General features: G+C 40.4%; 1 protein-coding gene across 1 annotated transcript in view; it reads left to right on the top strand.

Annotated features, from left to right (window-relative positions):
- EXOC4 (exocyst complex component 4) overlaps positions 1 to 24,139 on the top strand; it is an 801,583-nt gene that overhangs the window by 653,132 nt on the left and 124,312 nt on the right. Inside the window, exon 14 of the mRNA XM_021078821.1 lies at positions 23,015 to 23,193. Within this exon, the coding sequence (XP_020934480.1) occupies positions 23,015 to 23,193 (179 nt within the window). The remainder of the gene's footprint in view (positions 1 to 23,014; positions 23,194 to 24,139) is intronic.

Raw genomic sequence — 24,139 nt, 5'->3', positions numbered from 1 at the left:
TTTTTTAATTGGATTGTGTGTTTTCTTATTGTTGAGTTTTAAAAGTTCTTTGAATATTTTGGATACCAGTCCTTTAATTGATAGGTGTTGTGCACAAATGTTCTCCCAGTCTCTGCCTTGTCCTCTCATTCTGTGTCTTTCATAGAGCAGAAGTTTTTAATTTTAGCAAAGTCAAACTTAAGGATTTTAAGTTTTGTATGATTCCACATTTTCCCTCTCTTAGAATATAAATTATACTTCTTTTTTTTAAAAACCATTTTTAGTGATTGCCCTAGAGGTTGCAATATACATTTGTAACTAATCTCCAAGTCTACTTTTAAATTGTGCTATACAACTGCACAAGTAATGCAAGTACCTTATGACAAAGCAGTCTCCATTCCTTCCTCCCAAACCTTTATTATAACATTTCTGCCTTCCACTTTATTTACCCATAAGTTGTAATTACCTGTTAGATCAATGAAGAAAAAGAGAAATTAAATGTGTTATTTCCCTTCACTGGTTCCTTCTTTAACTCCCTTTCTTAATTGTAGGTCCAAGTTTCTCACCTATGTTATTTTCTTCCTCTCTAAAGAACTTTGATCAACCTTTCTGCTAAAGACAGATTCCTTCAGTTTTTCTTGGGAGGAAGTGTATATATTTTCTTCACTTTTGAAGAATAATTTCACAAGGTTCAAAATTCTGGTTGGGTTGGTAATTATCTTTTAACACTTTAAGTATTCTTGCTTCCATGGTTTTTGAAGAAAAGTCCAATGTAATTTTTATCCTTGTTTTTCTATAGGTAAGGCAGTTTTTCCCTCTGGCTTCTTGCAAGATAACCCCCCCCGTGCTTTTTTTTTAAAGGTTGTGTCATTTGAATATTTTATAGGTGTAGATTTTTGGGTGTATGTGTGTTTTTCATGCTTGGTGTTCTCTGAGCTTCCTGGATCTGTGATTTGATGTCTGTCATTCTTTTGGGGAAAATTCTCACTCGTTATAATGCTTCAGATATTTCTTTTTCTTTTTCTCTTTCCTCTCCTTCTGGGAGGCTCATTATACATACATTACAGCTTTTAAAATTGTGCCTCAGTTCCTGGATATTCTGTTCTGTTATTCCATTGTTTTTTTTTTTCTTTTTGGATTTTGATTTTGCAAATTTTTGCTCACTGATTCTTTCCTTGGTTATGCCAAGTCTATTAAATTAGCCCATCAAAGGCATTCTTCATTTGTGTTATGCCATGTTTGATTTCTAGCATTTCCTTGTGATTCTTTGTTAGAGTTCCCATCTCTCTGCTTACATTGCCTGTAGTTTATATGTGCACACATCAAAGGCACCACTTGGAAATTTTTCATGCTTTCATACTTCCATTGTGTAACCCGTATCTTGATCGCAAAACAGAATGATAGCAACAAAAAACAGAACAAAGCAATAGTGACCCTGTTCGTACTTCCTTCTTGTCACTGTTTGCCTCTCTGAGTTACCTATACCAGACCTTTAAATACATAGATTAGTTTAATCTGTTTTTGGATTCTTTTTAAATGGAATTTGGATTCTTTTATATGTTTTTTGGTAGTCATATGTATATGTTTCTTGTGCTTCATATCCTAGAAATCTAATTGCTGGGTTGTAGAATATGCATATGTTTAGTTGTAGTGCACACTGCCAAATAGTTTTCCAAAGTGGTAGCAAGAGCACTCTCGGAGCAGTGTATGAAAGTTCCAGTGACTCTGTATATTGTCTGTACTTGATATTTTCCATCTGCTTAATGTTAGCCTTCTAGTAGGTTTGCAGACATAGCTCATTGTGGTTTAATAGGCATTTCTATTATGACGAATAGTTGAACACATTTTAATATACTTTTATGTATTTATTGGCCATTCGACTATCTGCTTTTACAACATATTTGTTCAGATCTACTGCCTATTTTTAATTAAGTTGTCTATATTTTCCCTATCTATTTGTATGCATCGAATACAAATATATATATTTGAATGTAACACTTTGTGCTGGGTAGATGGTAGACAGGCAGGTATATAATGTCCATTCCCACTTTACAAATTGCCTGTTTACTCTCTCTCTCTCTCTTTTTTTAATGGCTGTACCTGTGGCATATGGGGTGCCGCCTATCCAGGGCTAGGGGTCAAATCAGAGCTGCAACTGCTGGTCTATACCACAGCCACAGCAACACCAGATCCAAGCCGCACCTGTGACCTCTGCTGCAGGTCACAGCAATGCTGAATCTTTAACCCACTGAGCAAGGCCAGGGATCATACCTGCATCTTCATGGATACTAGTTCTTAATCTGCTGAGCCACAGCAGGAACTCCAACCTTTTTACTTTTTTAGTGGTGTCTTTAAATAAAATGACTTTTAAAATTTTAATAAGTGAAATTTATTTTTTAATAAATAGAATGTTGCTTATGCTAAAGGACGGGGTGTTTTTCTCTAAAACTTTTATTGCAATAAATATGTTTTTCCCCATCATCTGAAATAAGCTGTACACTCTTAAAATTTTTGTTCCTATCTCCGTTCTCTACACTTCCTCTTAATTTAGATCATGTTGTCATAGCAATAGTAGCAGACAGTGGCCTCATGGTTTTTTCAGTCAAGAGAGGTAAAGAATGATGGCGACATTGATTAATTGCAGCACCGAGTAGGAATAATCGAATTGACCTTAAGGAAGAGGTCGGGCTGTGTTACTATCCTTTCTTCCTGCTGCCAGATTTTTAAGGGGTCCGGGTAAACATCACCCCACTCTTTCTCTTGAAGTGTACTCATTTAATGTAGCCATAACCTGATTAATTGTATTAGAAGTAACTTCTGGAGGATAATTTTTTCCCCAACTTTTCAGGTTACTTTAAATGATGGTGAGTCTTCTTCCTAATGTTCCTTAGCTTATGATGATATGACTCCTTGTTTTCTTTTATCCCTGCAAAGTAATTTTCAATCAATTGTGTTAATTATCTTCAATAGCTTAGAATTACAGGAAGGGTTTCTAACCCGATTTCAGAAGGGACAACGCTAATCCAGAGAGGAACCTCTTCATACCCCCAATTCTTCTGAGTCAGAAGAGCTAGAATTTGAGGTCTTGGTTTGCTTTTCTCCTTTTTTTGCTCCCTGAATCGTCACCTTCCATCTTGAATTAGGAGGCAAAACAAATTACACATGTTTTTTCAGGGTTTGGTGAATTATTATATCCACGAAGTAGATTGTCATCGTAGATGTATGACTCGGTGAAATGTTCATGTGTGATTTTACTCATGTAACCACCTCCTAAATCAAAATATGGAGCTTTCCTAGCACCCTGGAAGTCCTGCGCTCTAGGTAACCACTCTTCTGACTTTCACCACATAATTTAGTTTTGACCGCCTTCGAATTTTATATATATTTAACCATAGTGTCTGATTGCTTTTGCTGAACGTCATGCTCAAGATATCTGTCCATTTTGCATGCAGACATCCATGGTTTGAAAACGAACTATATTTGCCTTAATGGAAGAAGAAAAAATTTAGATCTATTTTGTTTTGTATATGATTGGTTCTTTTCTGTAAACCTGTCGCATTCTCTTTCCTGATTACAAGTTCACAGCAAAGGTAAGTAGAGGGGGCCACTCTTCATTGATATTCCAATGTGGTAGAGTTGACAGAGCCCTGATTTAGCACACTGGAGCACCATAGCGTGTGGCGTGAGCCAAAAAGACTGAAAAATCACACTCTCCTCCTGTAATTAGTTTTTAAAGCTTAGAGGGCTGTTTGGCGCCCAGATGAATATCGAACCCAGTGCCCTTTGCATTGAATAAAGGGTATGTTCCCTTCATTACTAAATGAGGCCCTTTTCTGTTCTTATTTTTTTGACTAAGAAATAAAATGTATTATTTCCTGGCTTAACTTTGAATAAAAGGGAAAAGAAAATAGGTCAGGCCAGGGCTTTGATAGAAAAACGAAAAATAGCAAATATCCCTTTGTCCCCAAAGAAGCCGAAAGCAGGCTTTTTAGCCCATTGTCTTTGCACCTGTCATATATATGTATATATTTATCCTTTTGAGATCAATGAATGTCTGCTGATAAAAAGCAGTCCTTCTTTCAGGAGATGTAATTAGCAGAAGCGGTAAGGTGTTGAAGTAAAGGCGGTGGGGAGACCATGTGTCTTAGAGGTGCTGTCCCCCAAATTTGTTACCCCCACTTCATCGGGGACCCCCGAATTTCAGAGAGTGAGAATCATTTCCGTAGACCCAGGTTTGAAAATCCTTAGGTGGATAGATGTGATTGGCATGACCGGGAGGAGAGTATTTAGATGATAGAAGTCAAGGAATATATGAAACCTACAAATGAGTCTCGAGCTCTAGCATGCAGAAAGCAGATAAAGAATAGAATTTCCAGAAAGATCATGTAATATATTACAACAGCCAGAGTTGACAGTAAGTACCTGGCATTAAACAACAGTGTTGGACATTTTCAGGCACTGTTATTCCCATTCAACAGATAAAGAAACTGAGGTGCAAAGAAATTAAGTGACTTCCCCCAATTTACAGGGCTCCTCAGTGATGGAGCTAGAAATTGAGGTCAGATATCCTGGCTCCCAGACCTACCACAGTGTGATCAATGAGCCTTAAAAAATGGGTCAAGAATTTGTACTTTTGGACATTTGAGTTATGCCTTCATTTTTATTGATCATCAGAATCTTGGCTGACATCCTAGTAATTTTATGCTAATGCCACAGACATTGATCACACAGGTACTTTTACTATAGATTTAGTTTGTTAAATGATAATTAATTGTATTATATTTCATGTATTATGGTGTTGCTGGTTCTCTCCTTTTCAATAACAGATTGGTAACAGAATAGACAGCAATTTGAGGAAAAGACAACATATCAAAACCAGAAATGTAGCTGCTTTAAAACCTATTGTTTTGGGAGTTCCTGTCGTGGCTCAGTGGAAATGAATCTGACTAGCATCTGTGAGGATGCAGGTTTGATCCCTGGCCTTGCTCAGTGGGTTAAGGATCCAGCGTTGCCATGAGCTGTGGTATAGATGGCAGACGCGGCTCAGATCTGGCGTTGCCTTGGCTATGGTGTAGACCAGCAGCTGCAGCTCTGATTTGACCCTAGCCTGGGACCCTCCATATGCCATGGGTGAGGCCCTAAAAAGACAAAAAACAAAAACAAAAAAACAAATTTATTGTTTTCTCTTTCCTCTGAGTAAGCAATCACTGTTGAAAAAAGATACAAAGGGGACAAAAATATAAAAATGATGTAAAACAAATTATATAGGTTTCGAATAGTGTGTGATACAGACGTGAATAAAGAAGAGAAACAAAAGGACATTTTTAGCTCTTTTTAGTTGAAGAGTTCTTTAGAAGATAACTTTTTATTTTATCTGGAGAAATATATCAGTGATGTGTTTATCAAGACTGATTTTGGACTTTTATTTTTTGAAATTATGAACTCAGAGTGCTTAAAGAACAGCACAAATATTGTTTTCAAAGAGCAAGGCAATTCCTAAGATTTTATTTGGCATGAATTCTGTGCTAGATGTTTAATGAAAAAGCGTCAGAATAAAAGAGGGCAGGTTTGCATTTTGACCTTCTGTGGACCCAAAGAGTACATTGTAGACCCTCGGTAAATGTGGGATGAAAGAAACTGAATTTAAGAGTTCCCATCATGGCTCAGTGGTTAACGAATGCGACTAGGAACCATGAGGTTTCGGGTTCAATCCCTAGCCTTGCTCAGTGGATTAACGATCCCCCCGGCATTGCCATGAGCTGTGGTGTAGGTCACAGATGCGGCTCAGATCCCGAGTTGCTATGGCTCTGGCGTAGGCCGGCAGCTACAGCTGTGATTAGGCCCCTAGCCTGGGAACCTTCATATGCCGTGGGAATGGCCCTAGAAAACGACAAAAAGACCAAAAAAAAAAAAAAAATAGGAAGGCTCATTCACTGTTCAGATAAAAAATAAAGAATGAAGAGCCAAAGACCTTAACCGGAAGGAAACGCTTTCAGTGGCCTCCCTGAAAGTTACAGGTGTAGTAACATGTTCCTTTTGGAAGCTCTTAGGCCTGAGTTCTAATCCTCAGCAGTGCCATAAATTAATGTCTTTTGTTTTGTTTTGTTTTGTTTTGCCTTTGGTAGCTGTAGCTGAGATTAATCAATTAAGAGAGGTCGAAATCTAGTAAGCCTAGGAATGTATTTGGATGTTAACATGGTATTAATAAAATACAGCACAAATAACCTTCAGAAAAATTCCCCTTGGAGATTTAAAGGTTCTCAAAACAACATAAGCAATGACTATAAAAAGGTTCCAGATAACTATAGCTATTGAAGAATCTTTAGATAAATTTGAAGGAATAGATAAAAGATCTGATGCAGGGAAAAAAAAAAAAAAAGACTTTAGCTAGCTAGAACAAAACCTTCATTAGACCCATTTATTTTGCTGTCTCTGCAGGCTCGATATGACTTTTAAAATATAAAAAGAAAGATGAATTTAAAAAAGGTGACTATATGAAATACCTACAAGAGTAGAAAATGCTTTGCTAAAATAATGTTTTTCCATCTCGATTACACGAGATGAAGGTCATAGGTGTATGTCAGGCACTGACAGGCGAGACGATGAGAAGCAGACTTAAATCTCAAAATTAAACAGAAAAGACAGGTAATTAACTGGAGACCCAGCTACAAACATATCAATTAATGTTCGAGATTATTGAATTAGGCACTTTGTTGTTATATCAAAATCATAGTACTCTCGTTAGCATAAGATTGGCAGTGAATGAAAAAATGTAAATCTCTATATAGTACGTAAACGCTGGTCTGTTGAGACAGTTATTTGAGGATTATCATTATTTGTTAATATCATTAAAAAGTCACCAATACAGTATTTTCTACATCTCATTTTTTGTTTAATTTTAGATCATGGAATTATTTAACTTTTCTTAGATGTACATTGAATGCTATTCCTCTTTCTCTCATTTGGAATCATAACAAAAGAAAAAAACCTTAATCCTTCTAATTCAGTCCCCTCTGAAAGCGAGGCTGAGAAGGATGTTCTGTGCTATTGTGACGGTGGGAAGGACACCTGCCTTGCCTGGGTGGGAGCAGGAAAGGGTCTTCCTAAGACAGGGACCAGCATGAGACAGTCCGCACCTACCACTGCCAAGTTCTTTGCCCGCTGTTTGCGCCCCAGTGCCATCTCTACTGACGGCTGCTCTCTGCTGCGGCTTCCTTCCCTGCCAGGTGATGAAGGACCACTGGCCTTCTCACCTCGATTTCATGGAGCCTTTTCGGGTTCCCGGTCTACCGTGCTCTTTCACCTTTGCCTCTGCCCATTCCTCTTCCTGAGATGTCCTCTCTTCATCCCACCCCTGCCTCCTGCACCTGTCCAGTTCAGCTCTCAAGATGCAGTTCAGGTGTCAACTCCTACAGCATCTTCTCCACTTTCCTCCTGTGTTAGGATCTCACAGTCTGCGGGCAAGTTAAATAGTTTATAGAGTGTGAGCGCTATTACTAGAGGTAAAGATAAAGTGTAAGTATATATAAAAAGAGATGAGTAGAAACACTGAAATATATATTATATTTATATTATTCATATAATATATTAATACATATTTTATATTTTATATGTGTTTGTGTGTGTGTGTGTGTGTGCGCACGCTAAGAAGGGGAAATTGGTATTATTGGAGGGTGGGAAGAGGGGGCATGAGTAAGCTAATTCCTCACCCATCCATGGAGCAGGAGGTCAGTATAAAATGTCCCAAATGAATATATCAGTGAGTGGCCGGTTCTACAAATTATGTAGCAGTAGAAGAGTTAGAAACAGAAATCTTTTTCTTTTTTTTAAGTTGTAGGTGCTTCTTTCTGGGGCACAAGACTGAGAGGAGGAGGTTTGGGACAGGGGATCACTGCTTATCAATATTGGTTGTTTAACCGTGAGTAATGAGTACTTAGCTTTAAAATTTTTATTTGCTTAAAGAAGTATCCCAGGGGTTCCCACTGTGACACAGGGGATTAAGAATCTGACTGCAGCGGTCCAAGTCCCCGTAGAGGCGTGGGTTTGATCCCCGGCCTGGTGCAGTGGATTCAAGGATCCAGCACTGCCACAGCTGCTGCAGAGGTCACAGCTGTGGCTCTAATACAATCCCTGGCCTCAGAACTTCCATATGCTGCAGGTGCAGCCATAAAATGAAAACAAAAACAAAACATTTCCACATGCCCTCAAACCCTGTTACTGTTTATTGCCAGTTCTCCAAACTCTACACAGATATTCTAACTTTTTTTTTAATCCCTGAAAAAAAAAAATCTTAATCTTGAGCCATCTCCACTTTTTCTGCCAGTTTTATGCAAAGTATTTACTCCTCTCTGTAGCATCTTACTTTGCTCCAGAGGTTCCCATCTCATTCTTTGTCTTCCTCCTAAGAACCCCACCAATTCCTCAACCCCTTCCCCAGAGAGCTACCTTGAAGACGTGACACTTAGTTGCTTAGTTTCGGAATCATTGCTACTGCTTGAGATCAATTGTTCAATGTCTCTATTCTGAATAGATTGAAATTTTTCAAAACGAAATTGTATGGCATTTTGAGAAATAACCAGAATCATCAATAAGCTGGACTATTCAATGAGCAAGTTCGTGCTATATGAATTTTGACTTTCACATCTGGAATCGTTCTCAGTAGTTGAAAAACAAAAGTATATGTTCAATGTATAACATATAATTATTGGTTATTTTAATCCTGTATATTGATCATTGGTTTTGAAGCTTTAAGAAGTGTTCTTGTGGAAAGCTGTTGCTATTTATATGAAAGCAGAACTTTTTTTGGCTCCTGGCAGAGAAATTACACACTTCTGGAAGTCCCAGCGCGTACAGAAAAAAGCCTTATACCTTATTGTTTCTATCACGTGTGGCCTGAAAACATCCTCCAAAGAAAATTTAGTAGCCAGACCCATTTGAGTGATTTGGCTAAAGACAAACGCCTTCATGTTCTGAGCTAACAGAGCATTTCATGTGCAGCTTTATTCCAAGTTAAGTCCATAGCAGAGGTCTGAGCAGTGCCATCCACCTGAAAATAACGTGCTGCTTCACAGTTGGCTCTTTGCTTGTTGTTCCCTAGTACTGGTTTTCATGGAATGTTTCACTGTCTTTACACACTGATCGGTCAGTGCACTCATCTACTTGGTATCAAAAAAGGGGCTACGGAATGTCGAGAAAACCGAGAGCCGAGCCCTGGGTTCCTGTCTGAAACGTGGGTCAATTTTCCATCTATATTGCCTGCTTCTGATTTTTCTGCCAAGCTTAAACATTTTTTTAATTTGAAATTTTTAAAATCCTTAGAAAAGTTAAAATAACAGTCCCACGAATGCATATATACCCTGACTCGGATTGACTGTTAACGTCTTGCCATACCTCTCAGTTTTCTCTCTAAATATATACCCGCACTTCCCTCCTTCCAAACCATGCAGAGGTAGGCGCAACTCTTTACTCTTAAACCCTGAGCATGATTCTCCCAGGAACAAGGGTATTCTCTTCCTCACCCACAGCATTACCATGTCTATTAGCTTTATGTTGTGGCGATAACAAATTATCACAGGCTCTGTGACTTAAAACAACACAGATTCATCTTCTTACAGTTCTGTAGGTCAGAAGTCCAACACAGATCTCACTGAGGCAAGATCAAGGTGTCTGTAAGGCTGAATTCCTTTTTGGGGGTTCTAGGGGAGAATCCATGTCCTTGCTTTTGCAACTTCTGGAGACCAACCTCATTCTCTGTCATCTCCTCCTCCATCTTCAAACCCAGCAACCTAGCATTTCTCTGAGCCTTCTTCCATCGTCACATCTCTTCCCCTGACCATGCTAGGAAAGCTTCTCAACTTTGAAGAACTGCTGTGATTGGATTTGGTTCATCCAGATAATCCAGGATAATCTCCCTGTCTGAAGGTCCTTAACTTTAACCACATCTGAAAAATCTCTTTTGCCTTATAAAGTGACATAGTCACAGGTTTCCAAGATTCAATAGACATCTTGGAAGGGCCATTACTCTGCCTACCACACCAAACCTAACAAAATCAGCCTTTATTCAAAGTTTATCCAACATACAGTCTATAATCAAATTTCTCCAATTACTGAAAATGGGTCATCTAGATTTTTAAAAATCCAAGATCCAATCAAGATTCACACATTATGTCTCTTTAGTTTCTACTAATCTACAACATCTTCATCAGCCCCCTCTGTTTCTCATGACATGGAATTCTTTGATAAAGAGTCTAGGCCAATTACCAAGTAGAGATTTATCCAAAAGTTTCTTTGTGATTATATCCAGAATGAACACTTCCATCAAAAATACCATGTAAGTGGTATTTTGTTCCTCCCACTGTGTCACTTCACGTGAAGTCTGACTGTGCTGCTACCAGCAGTGCCAAGCTTGCCTGTTTGGTTAAGGTAGTGACTGCCAGGTGTCCCATTGTAAAGATGCATTTATTTCCTTTTGTGATTAGTGATCTCTGGGGTAATATCTTCAGACCATGTGATTTTTCTATTCTCTTATAACCTTTCAACCAGCGGTTGTAGCATCCACTGATGAACTTGGTCTAAAACATTAGCTGACATCCTTCTGTAAAAATGTTTTTCCTCCACGTCTCTCTCTTCATCCTTCCCCTCCTCCCTCCCAACATCGCCTCTTTCTCTTAATTGCCCCTTTTCATTGGTGGCTTTCAACTAGCCATTGCTTCAGGCATAATTGGAAGGAAAGCCTTCTATAAAAAGGAAGAATGGTGGTAAGAGAATTGAAAGTATTTGCACTGGAGAATGTATTCCTTACCTAATTTTAACGTGGATGCCTGGTGTTGGGCCAGTCTTTGTGCTGTCACATCCGGATGATTTAAATGTTTGAAGATGATCATGACTGATTACAAATACTTTCTTTAACCCACCTATGTGTTTTCCTTCCTATTACATGTTGAGATTAAGGGCCAGGATGGCAGAGTTGGGGACAAGTAGCTGCCTTTGTCCCCCAGGAAGCCTCAGAAAACCCTTCTCTTCTTTCAGAGTCCACCCATGTTGAATTTAAGTTTTGTGTCCTCCTTCTCTCTGCCCCCACATAAACTCTTGCATTATTTGTAAATTATGAACACATCACACACCTGAAACAAACACTGTTTTCTCTTTGAGCCTTTTGATTCACTTTCTTGCTAGGTAGTTACCCATCAATTAAACATCTTTGTCTTAAAAAGTAGGAAGATGCCTATTATTATTAAGGGGCTCTATGCTGAGATCTCTGTATGTCTCCCCTCTTATAACACTATTTGAGAGTTGAATCTTCAAGAAAGTCCAATTCCATGATAAGCAATTGTTGTATGTCTTGGTAAGGGGTCCTATTTAAATCCCTGGGCAAAGGGAAATGTTAAAGCTACCATAACTTATGTGAGAGAGTATGGTTTGTGGCCCTGATTAGTAAACAAAGAAAAAAAAAACTAGCTTTGCTTTCATCTTTGCTCCACCTGTACAAAATGAGCACATCTTCTGTGGGCTTCAGCTTCTCTATAAAATACTTGATAAAAGCTTGTCATCTTGGTGGGAGGCCCAGTCAAAAAAACATATGTGCGGAGCCAGGCAGACTTTAACGCAATATTTTTTCAAACTCTGAGTCATGGCATATTAACGAATTATGACATCATTCTTGTGGGCTTTGAACATACTACAGGAACTAGGACAAGGTCTGGGTAAAGTGCATTCTCAGTAAATGTCTGCTAAAGAATGTATGACTCAATAATAGAGAAGTAACCCAATGTAAAAATGATCCCTTCTCCAAGGAAGATAGACACATGGTCAGTAACTAGGAGCTCAGTATTGTTAGCCATCAAGGAAATGCAAATCAAAACCACAAGATCATACTTCACACCCACTAAGATGACTATAATTTTAAAAGACGGGTAATCACAGGTGTTGGCAAGAATGTAAAGAAATTTGAACCCTCATATACTATTGGTGGGAATGTAAAATGATGCACCTATTTTGGAAAACTGTCTGGCATATACTCAAAAGGTTAGAGTTACCGTGTGACCTAGCAATTCCACTCCTTGGTTTATATACCAAAGGAAATGAAAACGTACACCCACCCAAAAGTTTAGACGTGAATGTTCACAGCAGCATTATTCATAATAGCCAAATTTGGAAAAAAAGACAAATGTCCATTAAGGGATGAACAGAGAAACACAAGATAGCTCCATGATATATCCAGTGAAATACTATTTGGTAATAAAAGAAGTACTGCTGCATGCGTGAACAGGGATGAACATTGAAACCATGTTAAGTAAAAGGAGCCAGTCACACACGATGACTTGTTGTGTGATTCCATTTATATGAATGGACAGAGGAGGGACATCTATAAAGACAGAGAGTAGGTTAGTGGTCGCCTTGGTGGCTTGGAGATAAATGGGAAGTCTGTGGGGTGTGGGGTTTCTTTTTGGAAGTGATAAAAATGGTCCCAAATACTTGTAGGATTGTGTGACTCTGTGACTATACTAAGAACCATTGAACTGCGCATATTAAGTGGGTAAATTTTATGGTATGTGAATTCTGTATCAATAAAGCCATTAAAAAAAAAAATGCCCATGACTGAGCCCACCCATAACCAATTAAATCAGAATTTCAACAGGTAGAGTTTGGCATCGAGTATTATGTTCGAGCTTCCTTAGTTAAATTGTTAATGTATAGCCAGGGTTTTAGCTACTAGTTTAGATGGACTACCAAGGTCCTTAGTGCCCAAACACCATCAGTCTATTAAGTCCGATATTTTGTGCTTAACCCAATAGCCAAGGTGATTTAAAAATAAAAGGGAGGAGTTCCCGTCGTGGCTCAGTGGTTAACAAACCCAACTAGCATCCATGAGGATGTAAGTTGGATTCCTGGCCTCGCTCAATGGGTTAAAGGACCAGGCATTGTCATGAGCTGTGGTGTAGGTCGCAGATGCGGCTCGGTTCCTGCATTGCTGTGGCTCTGGCATAGGCCAGCAGCTACAGCTCCTATTCAACCCCTAGCCTGGGAACCTCCAGGTGTGACTCGAAAGCAAAAATGAATGAATGAATGAATGCACAGGGGAAAGAGCTTGTGGTCACCCCTCAACACACTTTTGTAATAGTCATGATTAATTTCTTTGGCCGACATCTCTGAGTGAGTAGACACCCAGAAACCCCAATTTCTCTGCCACCAAAACACACACACACACACACACACACACACACACACACACACACGTTTCAGGCAGAACCCAGGGGAAGCTGCTGGCATCGCGCATATTCACCTTGCTTGTAAAGGACACACACAGGACCCTCCCACCTCATTCTCGCTTCTCCCTCTGTTCAGCCACATCCAGCCAGTCCAAAGTGTTGCAAGTTTCTAAATCGCAGACAGACAGTAGGCAAAGAAAGCAAATAAAAAATTCTTGATTTTGATTATTGAAGAAAGAGACACATTTCTGAAGAGGAGCAATTACTTCTTAAATATGAAAAATAGCTACTCACAGTATCGTATGTGATGAAAACTACTGAAGGGTAGACTTCGTGATGAGATTTAGCAGTTTCTAGGAAGGAAAAAATAATACTGTAATCAAGATAACTGGACTGTTTTCTTTCTTCCTGTTTATGAGGGTTTAGCCAAGATCTCTTTAGAAAAAACAGTTTTTGGAAACCTGGTTAAAGGACCCATCAGAATGGTGCCACCTCCATTATTTTTGACACAGACAAATTAGACAGGTTTTGGACGTGTTGAAGATTGAACAGTTGTGAAAAGCAGAAGTGATAGATGGAAATGTCATTGTCGCATCTTGTAAGAGTCAGTATTATTAGGAATCTAGGTAGGTGACCTGACCCTTTTATAATCTCCATCAGTTTAAGCTCTGACAGCTAATAGCTAAGTGATCTTTGTGGGTCACCTTAACATGTCTCTGTTTCTCTACCTATACAACAGAACTAATTAATCCCATGCCAAAGACTATAATCAATTTCCAGCCACACTGACATCTTTAGCCTATGGTCAGACATCTTATTAGGTTTTATGTAAGTCTCGTATACATCTGACCCAGAAAACAGAAACTGCTTCAGGTATCCCTTTAAATTGCTTCGAGTGGGGATTAAATGTAGACAGTTGGCTATACAGGTAAATGAGGGTCTGAGCATCAAACAGGAGACATTAAGGAGTTCCCTTCATGGCTCAATGGTTAATGAACCCAACTAGGAACCAGGAGGATGCAGGTTCAATGCCCAGCCTTGCTTAGTGGGTTAAGGATCCATGTTGCCATGGCTGTGAAGGAGGCCAGCAGCTGTAGCTCCAATTTGACCTGGGAACTTCTACATGCCATGGGTGTGACCCTGAAAAGCAAAAAAAAAAAAAAAAAAATAACAGGAGGCAATTAGAGAACCCACAGATTAGCAGTAGCAAGCAGCCATGGAGTGCTGAGACAAAGAGATATTTACTGAAGCACAAAGGCACCCAAAGGAATTTGAAGCATGGTAGAGCTAGAGCCAAAAAGGAGATGCATCTGTCTCTGGTGATATCACCCACGGCAGCCAGGGAGGGAAAGAAGTAGAATACACCTTGGGTACTTCCTACCCGTTAGCCTTCAGTTTCCCACTGAGGTTTCCCATTGTCAGCATCCAGCTGAGAACCTAGAAAACAGCTGGCAGGGTCAGCTCCCCCTAATGCCGATCAGAGCAGAGGAAAGGTGAGGAATGAATCTTAGGGTGAACAGGCCTAGGATTTTAGGGTTCACCCCCTTTTAATTTTGTATCCAATAAAACTTGGTACTTCTGCCTGACGCAAAGTAACTAACTAGTCCTCATATAAAGGCATTCTCCCCTTCCCCCTCAGCAAAGGTGAGTCAGCCTCATCTGTCATTGAATTTAATCTTAAATCCAGGGTCTCTGCAATCCCTCGCATCAAGTCAGATGTGATTCCTCATATGTGGTGACCACTGAACAAAAATGAAAAGTTAATACTACCAGCTCCTCATGTAAAATACTAGGAGAAATACCACCTCATACCCATTAGGATGGCTAGTATAAAAAAATTAAAATTGAGCCTGAAACAGAAACATTTTGGTGAGGATTTGGAGAAATTGGAACCCTGGTGCATTGCTGGGGGGGAATGTTTTCCAGCCACCCTGGAAAATAGTTTGATGGTTCCTCAAAAAGCTAAACATAAAATTACTGTATGATCCAACAATCCCACTTCTCTGTATACACCCAAAGGAATTGAAAGCAGAAATTCAAACAGATACTTGTGCACCCATGTTCATTGGAGCCTTATTCACAATAGCCAAAGGGTGGAAACAATGCAGATGTCAATCAGCAGATAAAAGGATAAACAGTATGTGGGATGTACACACAATGAAATGTGCAGCCTTAAAAAGGAATGCAATTCTGATGCGTTCTACAACATGGGTGAACTTCGAAAATATTATGCTAAGTGAAATAAGCCAGACACAAGCGACATACATGATTCCACTTAGATGAGGTATCTAAAATAGGCAAATCCATAGACACAGGTTAGAATAGTGGTTACCAGGGACTTAGTAGGAGGTGGAGGAAATGGGAAGCTACTGAGTCCAGGGTTTCTGTTTGGGAAGATGGAAATGCTCTGAAAAGAGACAGTGATGGTCATACAACATTATGAATGTACTTAATGGCATTGAACTGTGCACTTAGAAATGGTTAAAATGGTAAGTTTTACCTTATGTCTGTCTTGCCACAAAAAATAGGAGTTTCGGAATAACAGAGACACACCACTGTATATAAAGTAGATAAACAACAAGGACCTGCTGTATAGCACAGGGAACTGTATTCAGTATCTTGTAATAACCCCTAATGGAGAATCCGAAGATGTGCGTATAACTGAATCACTTTGCTGTGCATCTGAAACTAACACAACATTGTACATCAATGATAACTCAATTAAAATAGTACAGTAAGTGGAAAACAGAAAGATACCATTGATTAACACATGCAGAAAAATGCAGGGCTGCTGCAGTCTCCGTATCTTCTCTAACTGGTGGCGTTTATCACTTCCTTCTTCTGCCATCCATCCCTTGTTGCCCTGACCTTCTGCCAGCTGTTCAGCCTCTGTTTTACCTGTTCACGTTGAACTGAGCCTTTGTTCCTGGAAAAGCTGAGTTCTTGCAGTTCTGTCTTTCGTACTCGGCTATTTTTTTGGTTTTGTTCCCTTTTGCTATTACTATGGACCTGGAAATACTAAAAGGGGTTCCAGTGAATCCGACATAGTCCTGTCTACCTTTGCTGCATAGAAGCAATTCATTTGGCCCTTGGTGGTCGGCGTCAGTCATTCCAGGCATCAAAGTGACCCCTGTCTTGGCGTGTTGGTTCAGCGGTGTGAGAAGCCCAAAATAGCCGGATGACAATCTCTCTAGCCCTTACAGTTCGGTCATAGTTGTGTTTTCAGGTGGAAGCTTTCCTTCCTGGGTTACTTCTAGACCAATTTAGCCGAGCATTGCAGGGGGAAGCGCAGAAACGCCATGAGTGATATTAATAACGAGAAGAGGGACCATCCCTACTTCTAAACCTTGGGTTCCCAAATCCATATTTTCTTGTTACGGGCGTGGGGGTGGGGAATAACAGTACTATATATTAGTCCCTGGGTCAGAGTGCTCCAGTGTTCCAGCCTTATAAATGTTGTTTTCCAACTGGACCATAGCTGAGTCCTGCATCAGCCATTTCACCCAGTAAGTTTCTAGGCCAGGAACATTGTTGAATAGAATAGCGTGATTACAAATAAGACCGTGAGTAAATCTCCTGATAGTGGTGCTGCTAGAAACATTTGAAGTGAAGAAAGCAATTCCATACTTAGTGTGGGTACAGCACTGCTCCCTCCAGGACGCAAGGAGGAGGGAGGAGCAGTCAGTCTGCTTCTCCATTTGAGCCAGTCCGTATCCTTCTCCTGCCCTGTTTGGATCCTAGGGGACTGCTCTTGGGGCAGTATTTCCTGCCTCTTGGGGCAGTTATCTTTCAGCGGGGTCAGCAGTGGGAAGCCATGGTAGAAGATTTGGGGAGGGGGACAGGGTCTGATCTTATAGGTTATGGGGTCAGATATAGCCCAGATCTGCAAATCCATCCCTTTGAAAGTGTTTGTGATGTTTCTTCCATAAGTGCATTTGGCCTGCTGAAAGTGCACATTTTTATTTCCTTCCTAAGATTTCAGGGAATAACAGAATTATTTAAAGACTAAATGGAGACCATTTTCAGCATCTTCGCAAAATTCTCTTAAACAAATTCTTGTCAGACAGACCTCTCTAAAGATTATAATTGTATGGTGAAATTAAGTGAAACAGGTTTTACACTCTTGGCAAAATCCTCTTAAATGAATTCTTGTCAGATCAAGCTTTTTAAAGATGATAATTGTGTGGTAAAATTAAGCTTAACAGGTTTAACACTCTGCTGCAGTTTCTTAGGCTTCTACTTGAGGATGTTGGCCTACTGATGATAAAGGTGACTACTCACTTGTAAGGATCTCTGCCTGAAACCTACAGGTTTGGGGTTCTGAGATCTCTTCCTGGATGTGACCGACAGTCTTCGGTCCATAACGGAGCCCCCCTCTTCCTTCACCATCTCTGGATAATGATTATTCTGCTGCTCATTTCACACAGACATATGGCATATCTTCATTAAATAATGTGTTTTCATGATAAATAGAAGACGAGGCCTGATATAAATTCAGATCTAGAAAGTGGAATTCATACTGACCCTGATGCTGGCAGTAAGTCCACTCCTGCAGTGGACACTGTATTTGGGGGGGGGGGTTAGGAGAGCTTTTTAAACAAATGAAGTATAGTTGATTTACAGTGTTGAAAGTGTACAGCAAAGTGATTCAGTTATACATATATATATAGCAATTATTTTTCAGATTCTTTTCCATTTTAGGTTATTATAAGACCTTGAATATAGTTGCCTGTGCTCTACAGCAGGTACTCGTTTGTCATTAATATATAGTGGTGTATATCTGTTATTCCCAACTCCTAACTTACCCTCTTCACCACCTTTCCCCTTTGGTAACCATAAATTTGTTTTCTATGTCTGTGAGTCTCTGTTTTGTGAATACGTTTATTCGTATCATTTTTTTAAGATTCCATCCATACGTGATATCCTATAATATTTGTCTTTATCTGACTTACTTCACTTAGTAAACTAATCTCTGGGTCCATCTGTGTTGCCCCTAGTGGTATTATTTCATTCTTTTGTGGCAAGTAACGTTCCATTGCATTTATGTACCACATCTTCTTTATCCATGCACCTGTCAATGGACATTTAGGTTGCCTCCGTGTCTTGGCTATTGTGACTAGTTCTGCCATGAACATTGGGGTACAGGTGTCATGTTAAATTAGAGTTTTCTCTGAATATATGCCCAGGAGTGGGATTGGTAGATCATAGGGTAGCTCTGTTTCTAGGTTTTGGAGGAACCTCTGCACTGTTCTCCATAATGACTGCACCGTTTTACATTTGCACCAGCAGTGTTAGTAGGGTTCCCTTCAGACTGCATCCTCAGCAAGCCTGCAGCCACAGTCCAAATCAGCCCTTAGACTGACCAACTAGTGCCTCTGGTTTGGCTCAAGTAGCTGTAATACCTGAGTCCTCCAATTTTCCAGGCTGAAATACTTGATGTGTTCCTTTGAAAGTTTTTCTCATCTGTGATAGCGTTTTCAGTTTTTTTGTCTTTCTTTAAAAAGTAAATATGTCTCTTGGAAAAAGTATAGAGAATACAGAGAAACACAAAACATAATCCAGTCACACAATTAACATGTGGGTATATAGATATGTAGTCTTTTTTCCAGTTCGTATAGATACATAATTATATTCTTTTTGAATATCATACAGTTTTATAAGTTTATTTTACTTACCTGCATATTATGGCTAAAAAGCAACTATATCAAACATTTTTCTAGGGTCCCAAGTATTTTATACTGTATAATTTCTAACAGCGGCATAGTTTCCCATAGTGTGGAAATGACATCATTTATTTAATAAATTAGAGGGTTTAGGGAAAAAATCTGAAGTTGAGCAGCTAAAGCCATCCCCTGAAGGTTATTGTAACACATAAAAACCATCCACCAAGCTCTCTGACACACACAAACCCTCGAAGGACTGATTTTGTGTGTGTGAAATGGTCCTGGCTGTCAATCATGTACCCTCCATGTCATGGTTCCTGTGCTCGCTCCAGGTCGTTAGGGGGTGATTACGGATTCCTGTCAAATGAGATGTCTACTCTGTATTCAACGTGAGGCAGTTTGTGTTTTTCTCAGTCTGTTGCTCTCCCGTCGGAGGAGGAGGCTGAGCCAATCTTTGGTGAGCCGAAGGGAAATGGGATAGGCAGCGAGCCCTGGAAGCACGGGGCAGACATGCCCAGGGCCCAGGATCCGCACATAAGCAGATTAGACTGCGACATAAATACATTTGTCTTGATTGTCACATTCCACCCAGGGTGACACCTACATGCATAAAAATGGCTCCGAGTTGGGTTTTCAAAGCCGTTCACCTCTCTTGTTGCTTTTTAAACCACCCAGCTCCAAGGCATTTTTTTGTGTTCTATCTATCAAAGATGATTAAGGGGCTGGGAGAGTTGATATATAAGGACAGATTAAGAAAACTAAATATTTACAACTTGACTGAGTGACAGCCAAGGGGAAGATATTATAACTGCCTGCTGGGCTCAAATCATGGAGGAGATATTGTCTTGCTTTCCCCAGTAACTCGATTTTAGGACAGCTGAATTCAGAGAAAGTTTTCTGAGGATGGCATCACTTATGCTAATTAGATAATTGTGTCAGTTGAAATTATATTTCATGGCTAGTAGCAGGAACTTGGAATAGCTGTGGCTTAAATAAGGTTTCATTTTCTCTCCTATAACATGAAGCCCAGAAGTGTATCATCTGGGCCAGCTTGGCAGTTCCATGATGTCATCAGTGCCCCCATGCCCTCCCGTCTCTGGCTTCATTATTCTCAGCATTATTTTCATGCTCAAGGTCATCGGGTGTTTGAAGAAGAGCCGCTGCAGCTTCACTTACCATGGCTGCATTCCAGAAAGGGGAAGGCAGAAGAGGTCCCTGCCAACTAAGACTGCTCAAAAGAATTTTCTCGAAAGCCCATTTCCTGATTCCAGTTTTTCTCTCATTGACCACCATATCTGCAGGAGGGGCTGGGAAATCGAGCAGGGTTTTTGGTTCGGTTCATCTTGTTTTTAATCTGGGTACATGGCTTATGGCAGCCATGACCCCAGGTAGGCAATGGAGGGTTTCTGTCCCAATGACTGACCTCTTGAAGATTCTGAGAAGTCTGGACTCTGAGACACAGTGACGTTTGCTATAATGTTACAAGATTCCATTTGTAAAACTAGGCCCTGAGATCTAATTTATTTACTTCTGATCACCCTTCTGTTTCAATTGATTTGTCACAGCATACCCTGGGTTGACGCTGAGTAAACTAGCCATCTCAGCAGACCTAAGAATAACAATAACTACAGTGTATTAGCCTTCACCAAGTTCCTTGTGCTGTATTATGCACTTAGCATCAGTGCAATGGTTTGCTTCAAAATATTCCAGTGGGGGGGTAGATGTGGATAAATGAACTAGTGCTCGCCATGAGTTGCTAATAATTGAGGCTGAGCAATGGCTCCATGGAAGTTTATTATTATTTGTGCTCTTCTTTCTACTTTGGTATTAATTGAAATTTTCCCCGTAAAGATCTTCTTAGATTATTTCGTAGGAGGTTGGTACTATTAGCCCTGGCTGACAACGCTCGGGGCATTTAAGCAGCACCACGTAGTGAGTGTGGGGCAGATTCAGGATGCAGACCCAGGTTTTAGAAACTGGTGCTCTAACCCTTATTATTCAGCGTGTGCTTCCCAGACAAGGAGACTGAAACTGAATAGAAATGCAGACTTTTGGGTCCCCTGTCCCCGCCAAGACCTATTACGCGACCCCAGAGTAAGTTTGTACGCACGGTCAAGGTTCCTGTGCTCTGCCCACTGCACTGCTGTTGCCTCCATAGCCATGACTTACCCAAGCCAGTCAGTCACTCCTGACTTTTCCTTAATAATAATAAAAAAAAAATCTTACTGTCTTTGGAAGCAAAAATCCTGATCATGAGTCCCTACTTGATAGCATTTAATAATAACGTAATAAGCATTTAACTCCCAGTATTTATTCTTTCGGTGTCTGCTGTAGTGCTGGGCCCTGAATGCCTCTGTGTCATTGAAGCAGTGTTCTGACTCTCTGTCAGCTGCTGATCATCGCTGCCTGCCTGAAACTGACTTTGGCTGGTTCTGCTTAAACAAACCCTTGCTTCTGTTTCCGTAAGGTGCTGTGAGGTTTGAAAGCTTTGGGACGTGCAGAAAACCCTTTCGGTATCGGCTCTATCCTCATCAGCTCTGCATACCCACCTGAACGTTCCTGAAAAGACATGTTTTTTTGTTGTTGCTTTTTGTTTTTTCCCTAGCATCTTCTGTCCTCATGTGTGACTTCACCCCTGTTTTTGAGAGAGTGAGAATTGTGTCATGTAGGCCAAACAGTTAACATTCTGAGCCTCCAGTTCCTTCTCTATGTGGTGGCTGTGCCTTGTGGTCTCTAGGGTCCCTTGCAATTTCATTCTTCTGTAATCCCAGGCTTTTGTTGTTTTGTTTTGTTTTCTTTTGTTTTGCCAACACCTACCCTGTGGCCTACACCACAGCCACAGTCACGCCCGATCAGAGCCTCATCTGTGACCTACACCACAGCCATGGCAATGCTGGATCCTTAACCCACTGAGCGAGGCCAGGGATCAAACCTGCATCCTCATGGATCCTAGTCAGATTCATTTCCACTGTGCCACGATGGGAACCCCATACATCTTGATTTTTTCAACACCTCCACCCCCTGCAAAACAAAAAATATTGTGAAGACACTGGGCTCTCTGTGAAATCCACTCTGTTATATTTTTCCAGCTAGTAAAAGAATCTTTTGCTGGTTTCTACTGGACTCTTTGTCCAAATAATGAATGCCTACATGCTTTATAGCTTCTTTGCCTCAGGTGGTTTTTATTTATTTATGATTTTATTGGTTCTTTTATTTTTGGCCACACCCACAGCATGCAGAAGTTCCCCGGCCAGGGTAAAACCCAAGCCACAGCAGTGACCATGCCAAATCCTTAACCACTGGGCTACTAGAGAAAACTCCCCCTCAGATCCTTTTTAGAATAAGTAAATGGATGAAAGAATGAATGACCGATGCTTAGTATACATTGCAATTAAAACCTACTTTCTTTTCTTTTCTTTTTTTTTTTTTTTTAGGGCCGCACCCATGGCATATGGAAGTTCCCAGGCTAGGGGTCCAATCAGAAATGCATCTGCTGGCCTATATGCCACAGCCACAGCAACACCAGATCTGAGCCATATCTGCAACCTATACTGCAGCTTGCAGCACCACCAGATCCTTTACCCACCGAGTGAGGCCAGGGATTGAACCTGCATCCTCATGGATACCAGTTGGCTTTTTAACCTGCCAAGCCACAGTGGGAATTCACAATCTCCTTTCTTAAAGAGGGAGATTTAAGAATCTCTCTGCTTTTGAACAGCTTAAAACAGTTTCTCACTTCCAGGTGAGCTTGGTTGTTTTATATATTATAACAACCTTCAAATGATGTATATACTTAACACCCTAAGCTGTTCGTCAACTTCCACAGCAGACGAGACAAGGGAAACACCTACAAAAGAGCAGGAATGGACGGTCCCCTTCCTCAGGGACCGTCGCTTGTAGGTAGGGCCCACGCTAGTTTCTGTTGCAGATACAAACACCAGGGTCCCTTCATTCTTCTTCCAAGGGCTCTTTCTCCCACCAGAGTAATTTTGAGCCAGTGTGTGTGTATATATATATACACACATATATATATATATGATAATTTTCTCTCAAAATGAAGGCTAGGAAAAATAGCATGCTGTAGTGATGATAATAACCATTTTGCTAGATATGCCTTCGAGAGTTTTACCCACCCGTTTTCTTCCATGCTGATTTGTTTTGCAGGGCAGCCTTTGGCAAGGAGTCAGAAGTACTTATTGGGAACCTGGGTGATAAGTTAATCCCTCCACAAGACATCCTCCGTGACGTCAGCGACCTCAAAGCCTTGGCCAACATGCATGAAAGCCTGGAATGGTTGGCAGGTCGAACAAAGGCAGCCTTCTCCAACCTTTCCACATCCCAGAGTAAGTACTTGCAGGGCAGTTCTTGCGAGAACCGCCGAGACACTAGATTGAGTGCTTGCATTTGAAATGTGAGTGTGTCTCCCCGTCTCCTATGGTGTCTCAGTTGTCAGAAGGTCCGTGTAAGAATTCTGCTCGCGCCGAGCCTCCAGCCCTTTGCGATTCTGTGAAAGGAAGTAATCTCAGCTTCCCTGTGCGGGACATGGGAAGCCAAAAACGGGCCATGTTAACATAGCCTGATATTAAACCTTAGAAACACAGAATCGTGTAAGATCGAACCACTGTGACTCAAGAACAGAAAGCAATACATTGTGTCCTGTTACAACGTCTCCAGGGGAGAAACTGTGTCTCAGAACTCCAAGCTGAGCACGTGCTTGATGTTTTTATTTTAACTGATATAAAACGAATGAAAAAGTGTCTAAAAAGAGAATGATAACCGTGATTAAGGTGCTAGAAAATAAAGACAATGAGAAAAACACTTATTCTGGAAAAGAGGTGGCTGAAAGATAACCTCATTGTACATTTCAAGGAAATTAAGGGATAGGGTTTGAAGTAAAAACAGGAAACCTCTTTTATCAGGGACCAGGGTTTCGGAGAAAATAATTTGGAAAACTTTAGTACATGTGTATTTTATTCAATAACTCTACAGAGGGGATTCCCTGATGGTCTCGTGGGTAGGATTCAGCGCTTTCACCGCTGTGGTCCGGGTTCAGTCCTTGGTCTGGGAACTGAGACCCCGCATCAAGCTGCTGTGTGCTGCGGCCCCAAAAATGATAATAAGAACTATGGCATAAATACTTTTTAAAAGCATTGGCTCAGAAATATTAAGCAGTTAAAATAAAGGCAGAGAAAAAATAATATGAAGAAGGGATAAAGAGATGGCAGATTTGAATGCTTGAACGGAGAGATAGAAAGCAGGACAGGAAAAAACAAAACAAAACCAAATCAT

The sequence above is a fragment of the Sus scrofa genome, chromosome 18, assembly GCF_000003025.6.
Source record: "Sus scrofa isolate TJ Tabasco breed Duroc chromosome 18, Sscrofa11.1, whole genome shotgun sequence".
NCBI classification, from domain to species: domain Eukaryota; kingdom Metazoa; phylum Chordata; class Mammalia; order Artiodactyla; family Suidae; genus Sus; species Sus scrofa.
The sequence above is the reverse complement of the archived record's forward strand: the minus strand, read 5'-3'. Positions and strand labels throughout refer to the sequence as shown.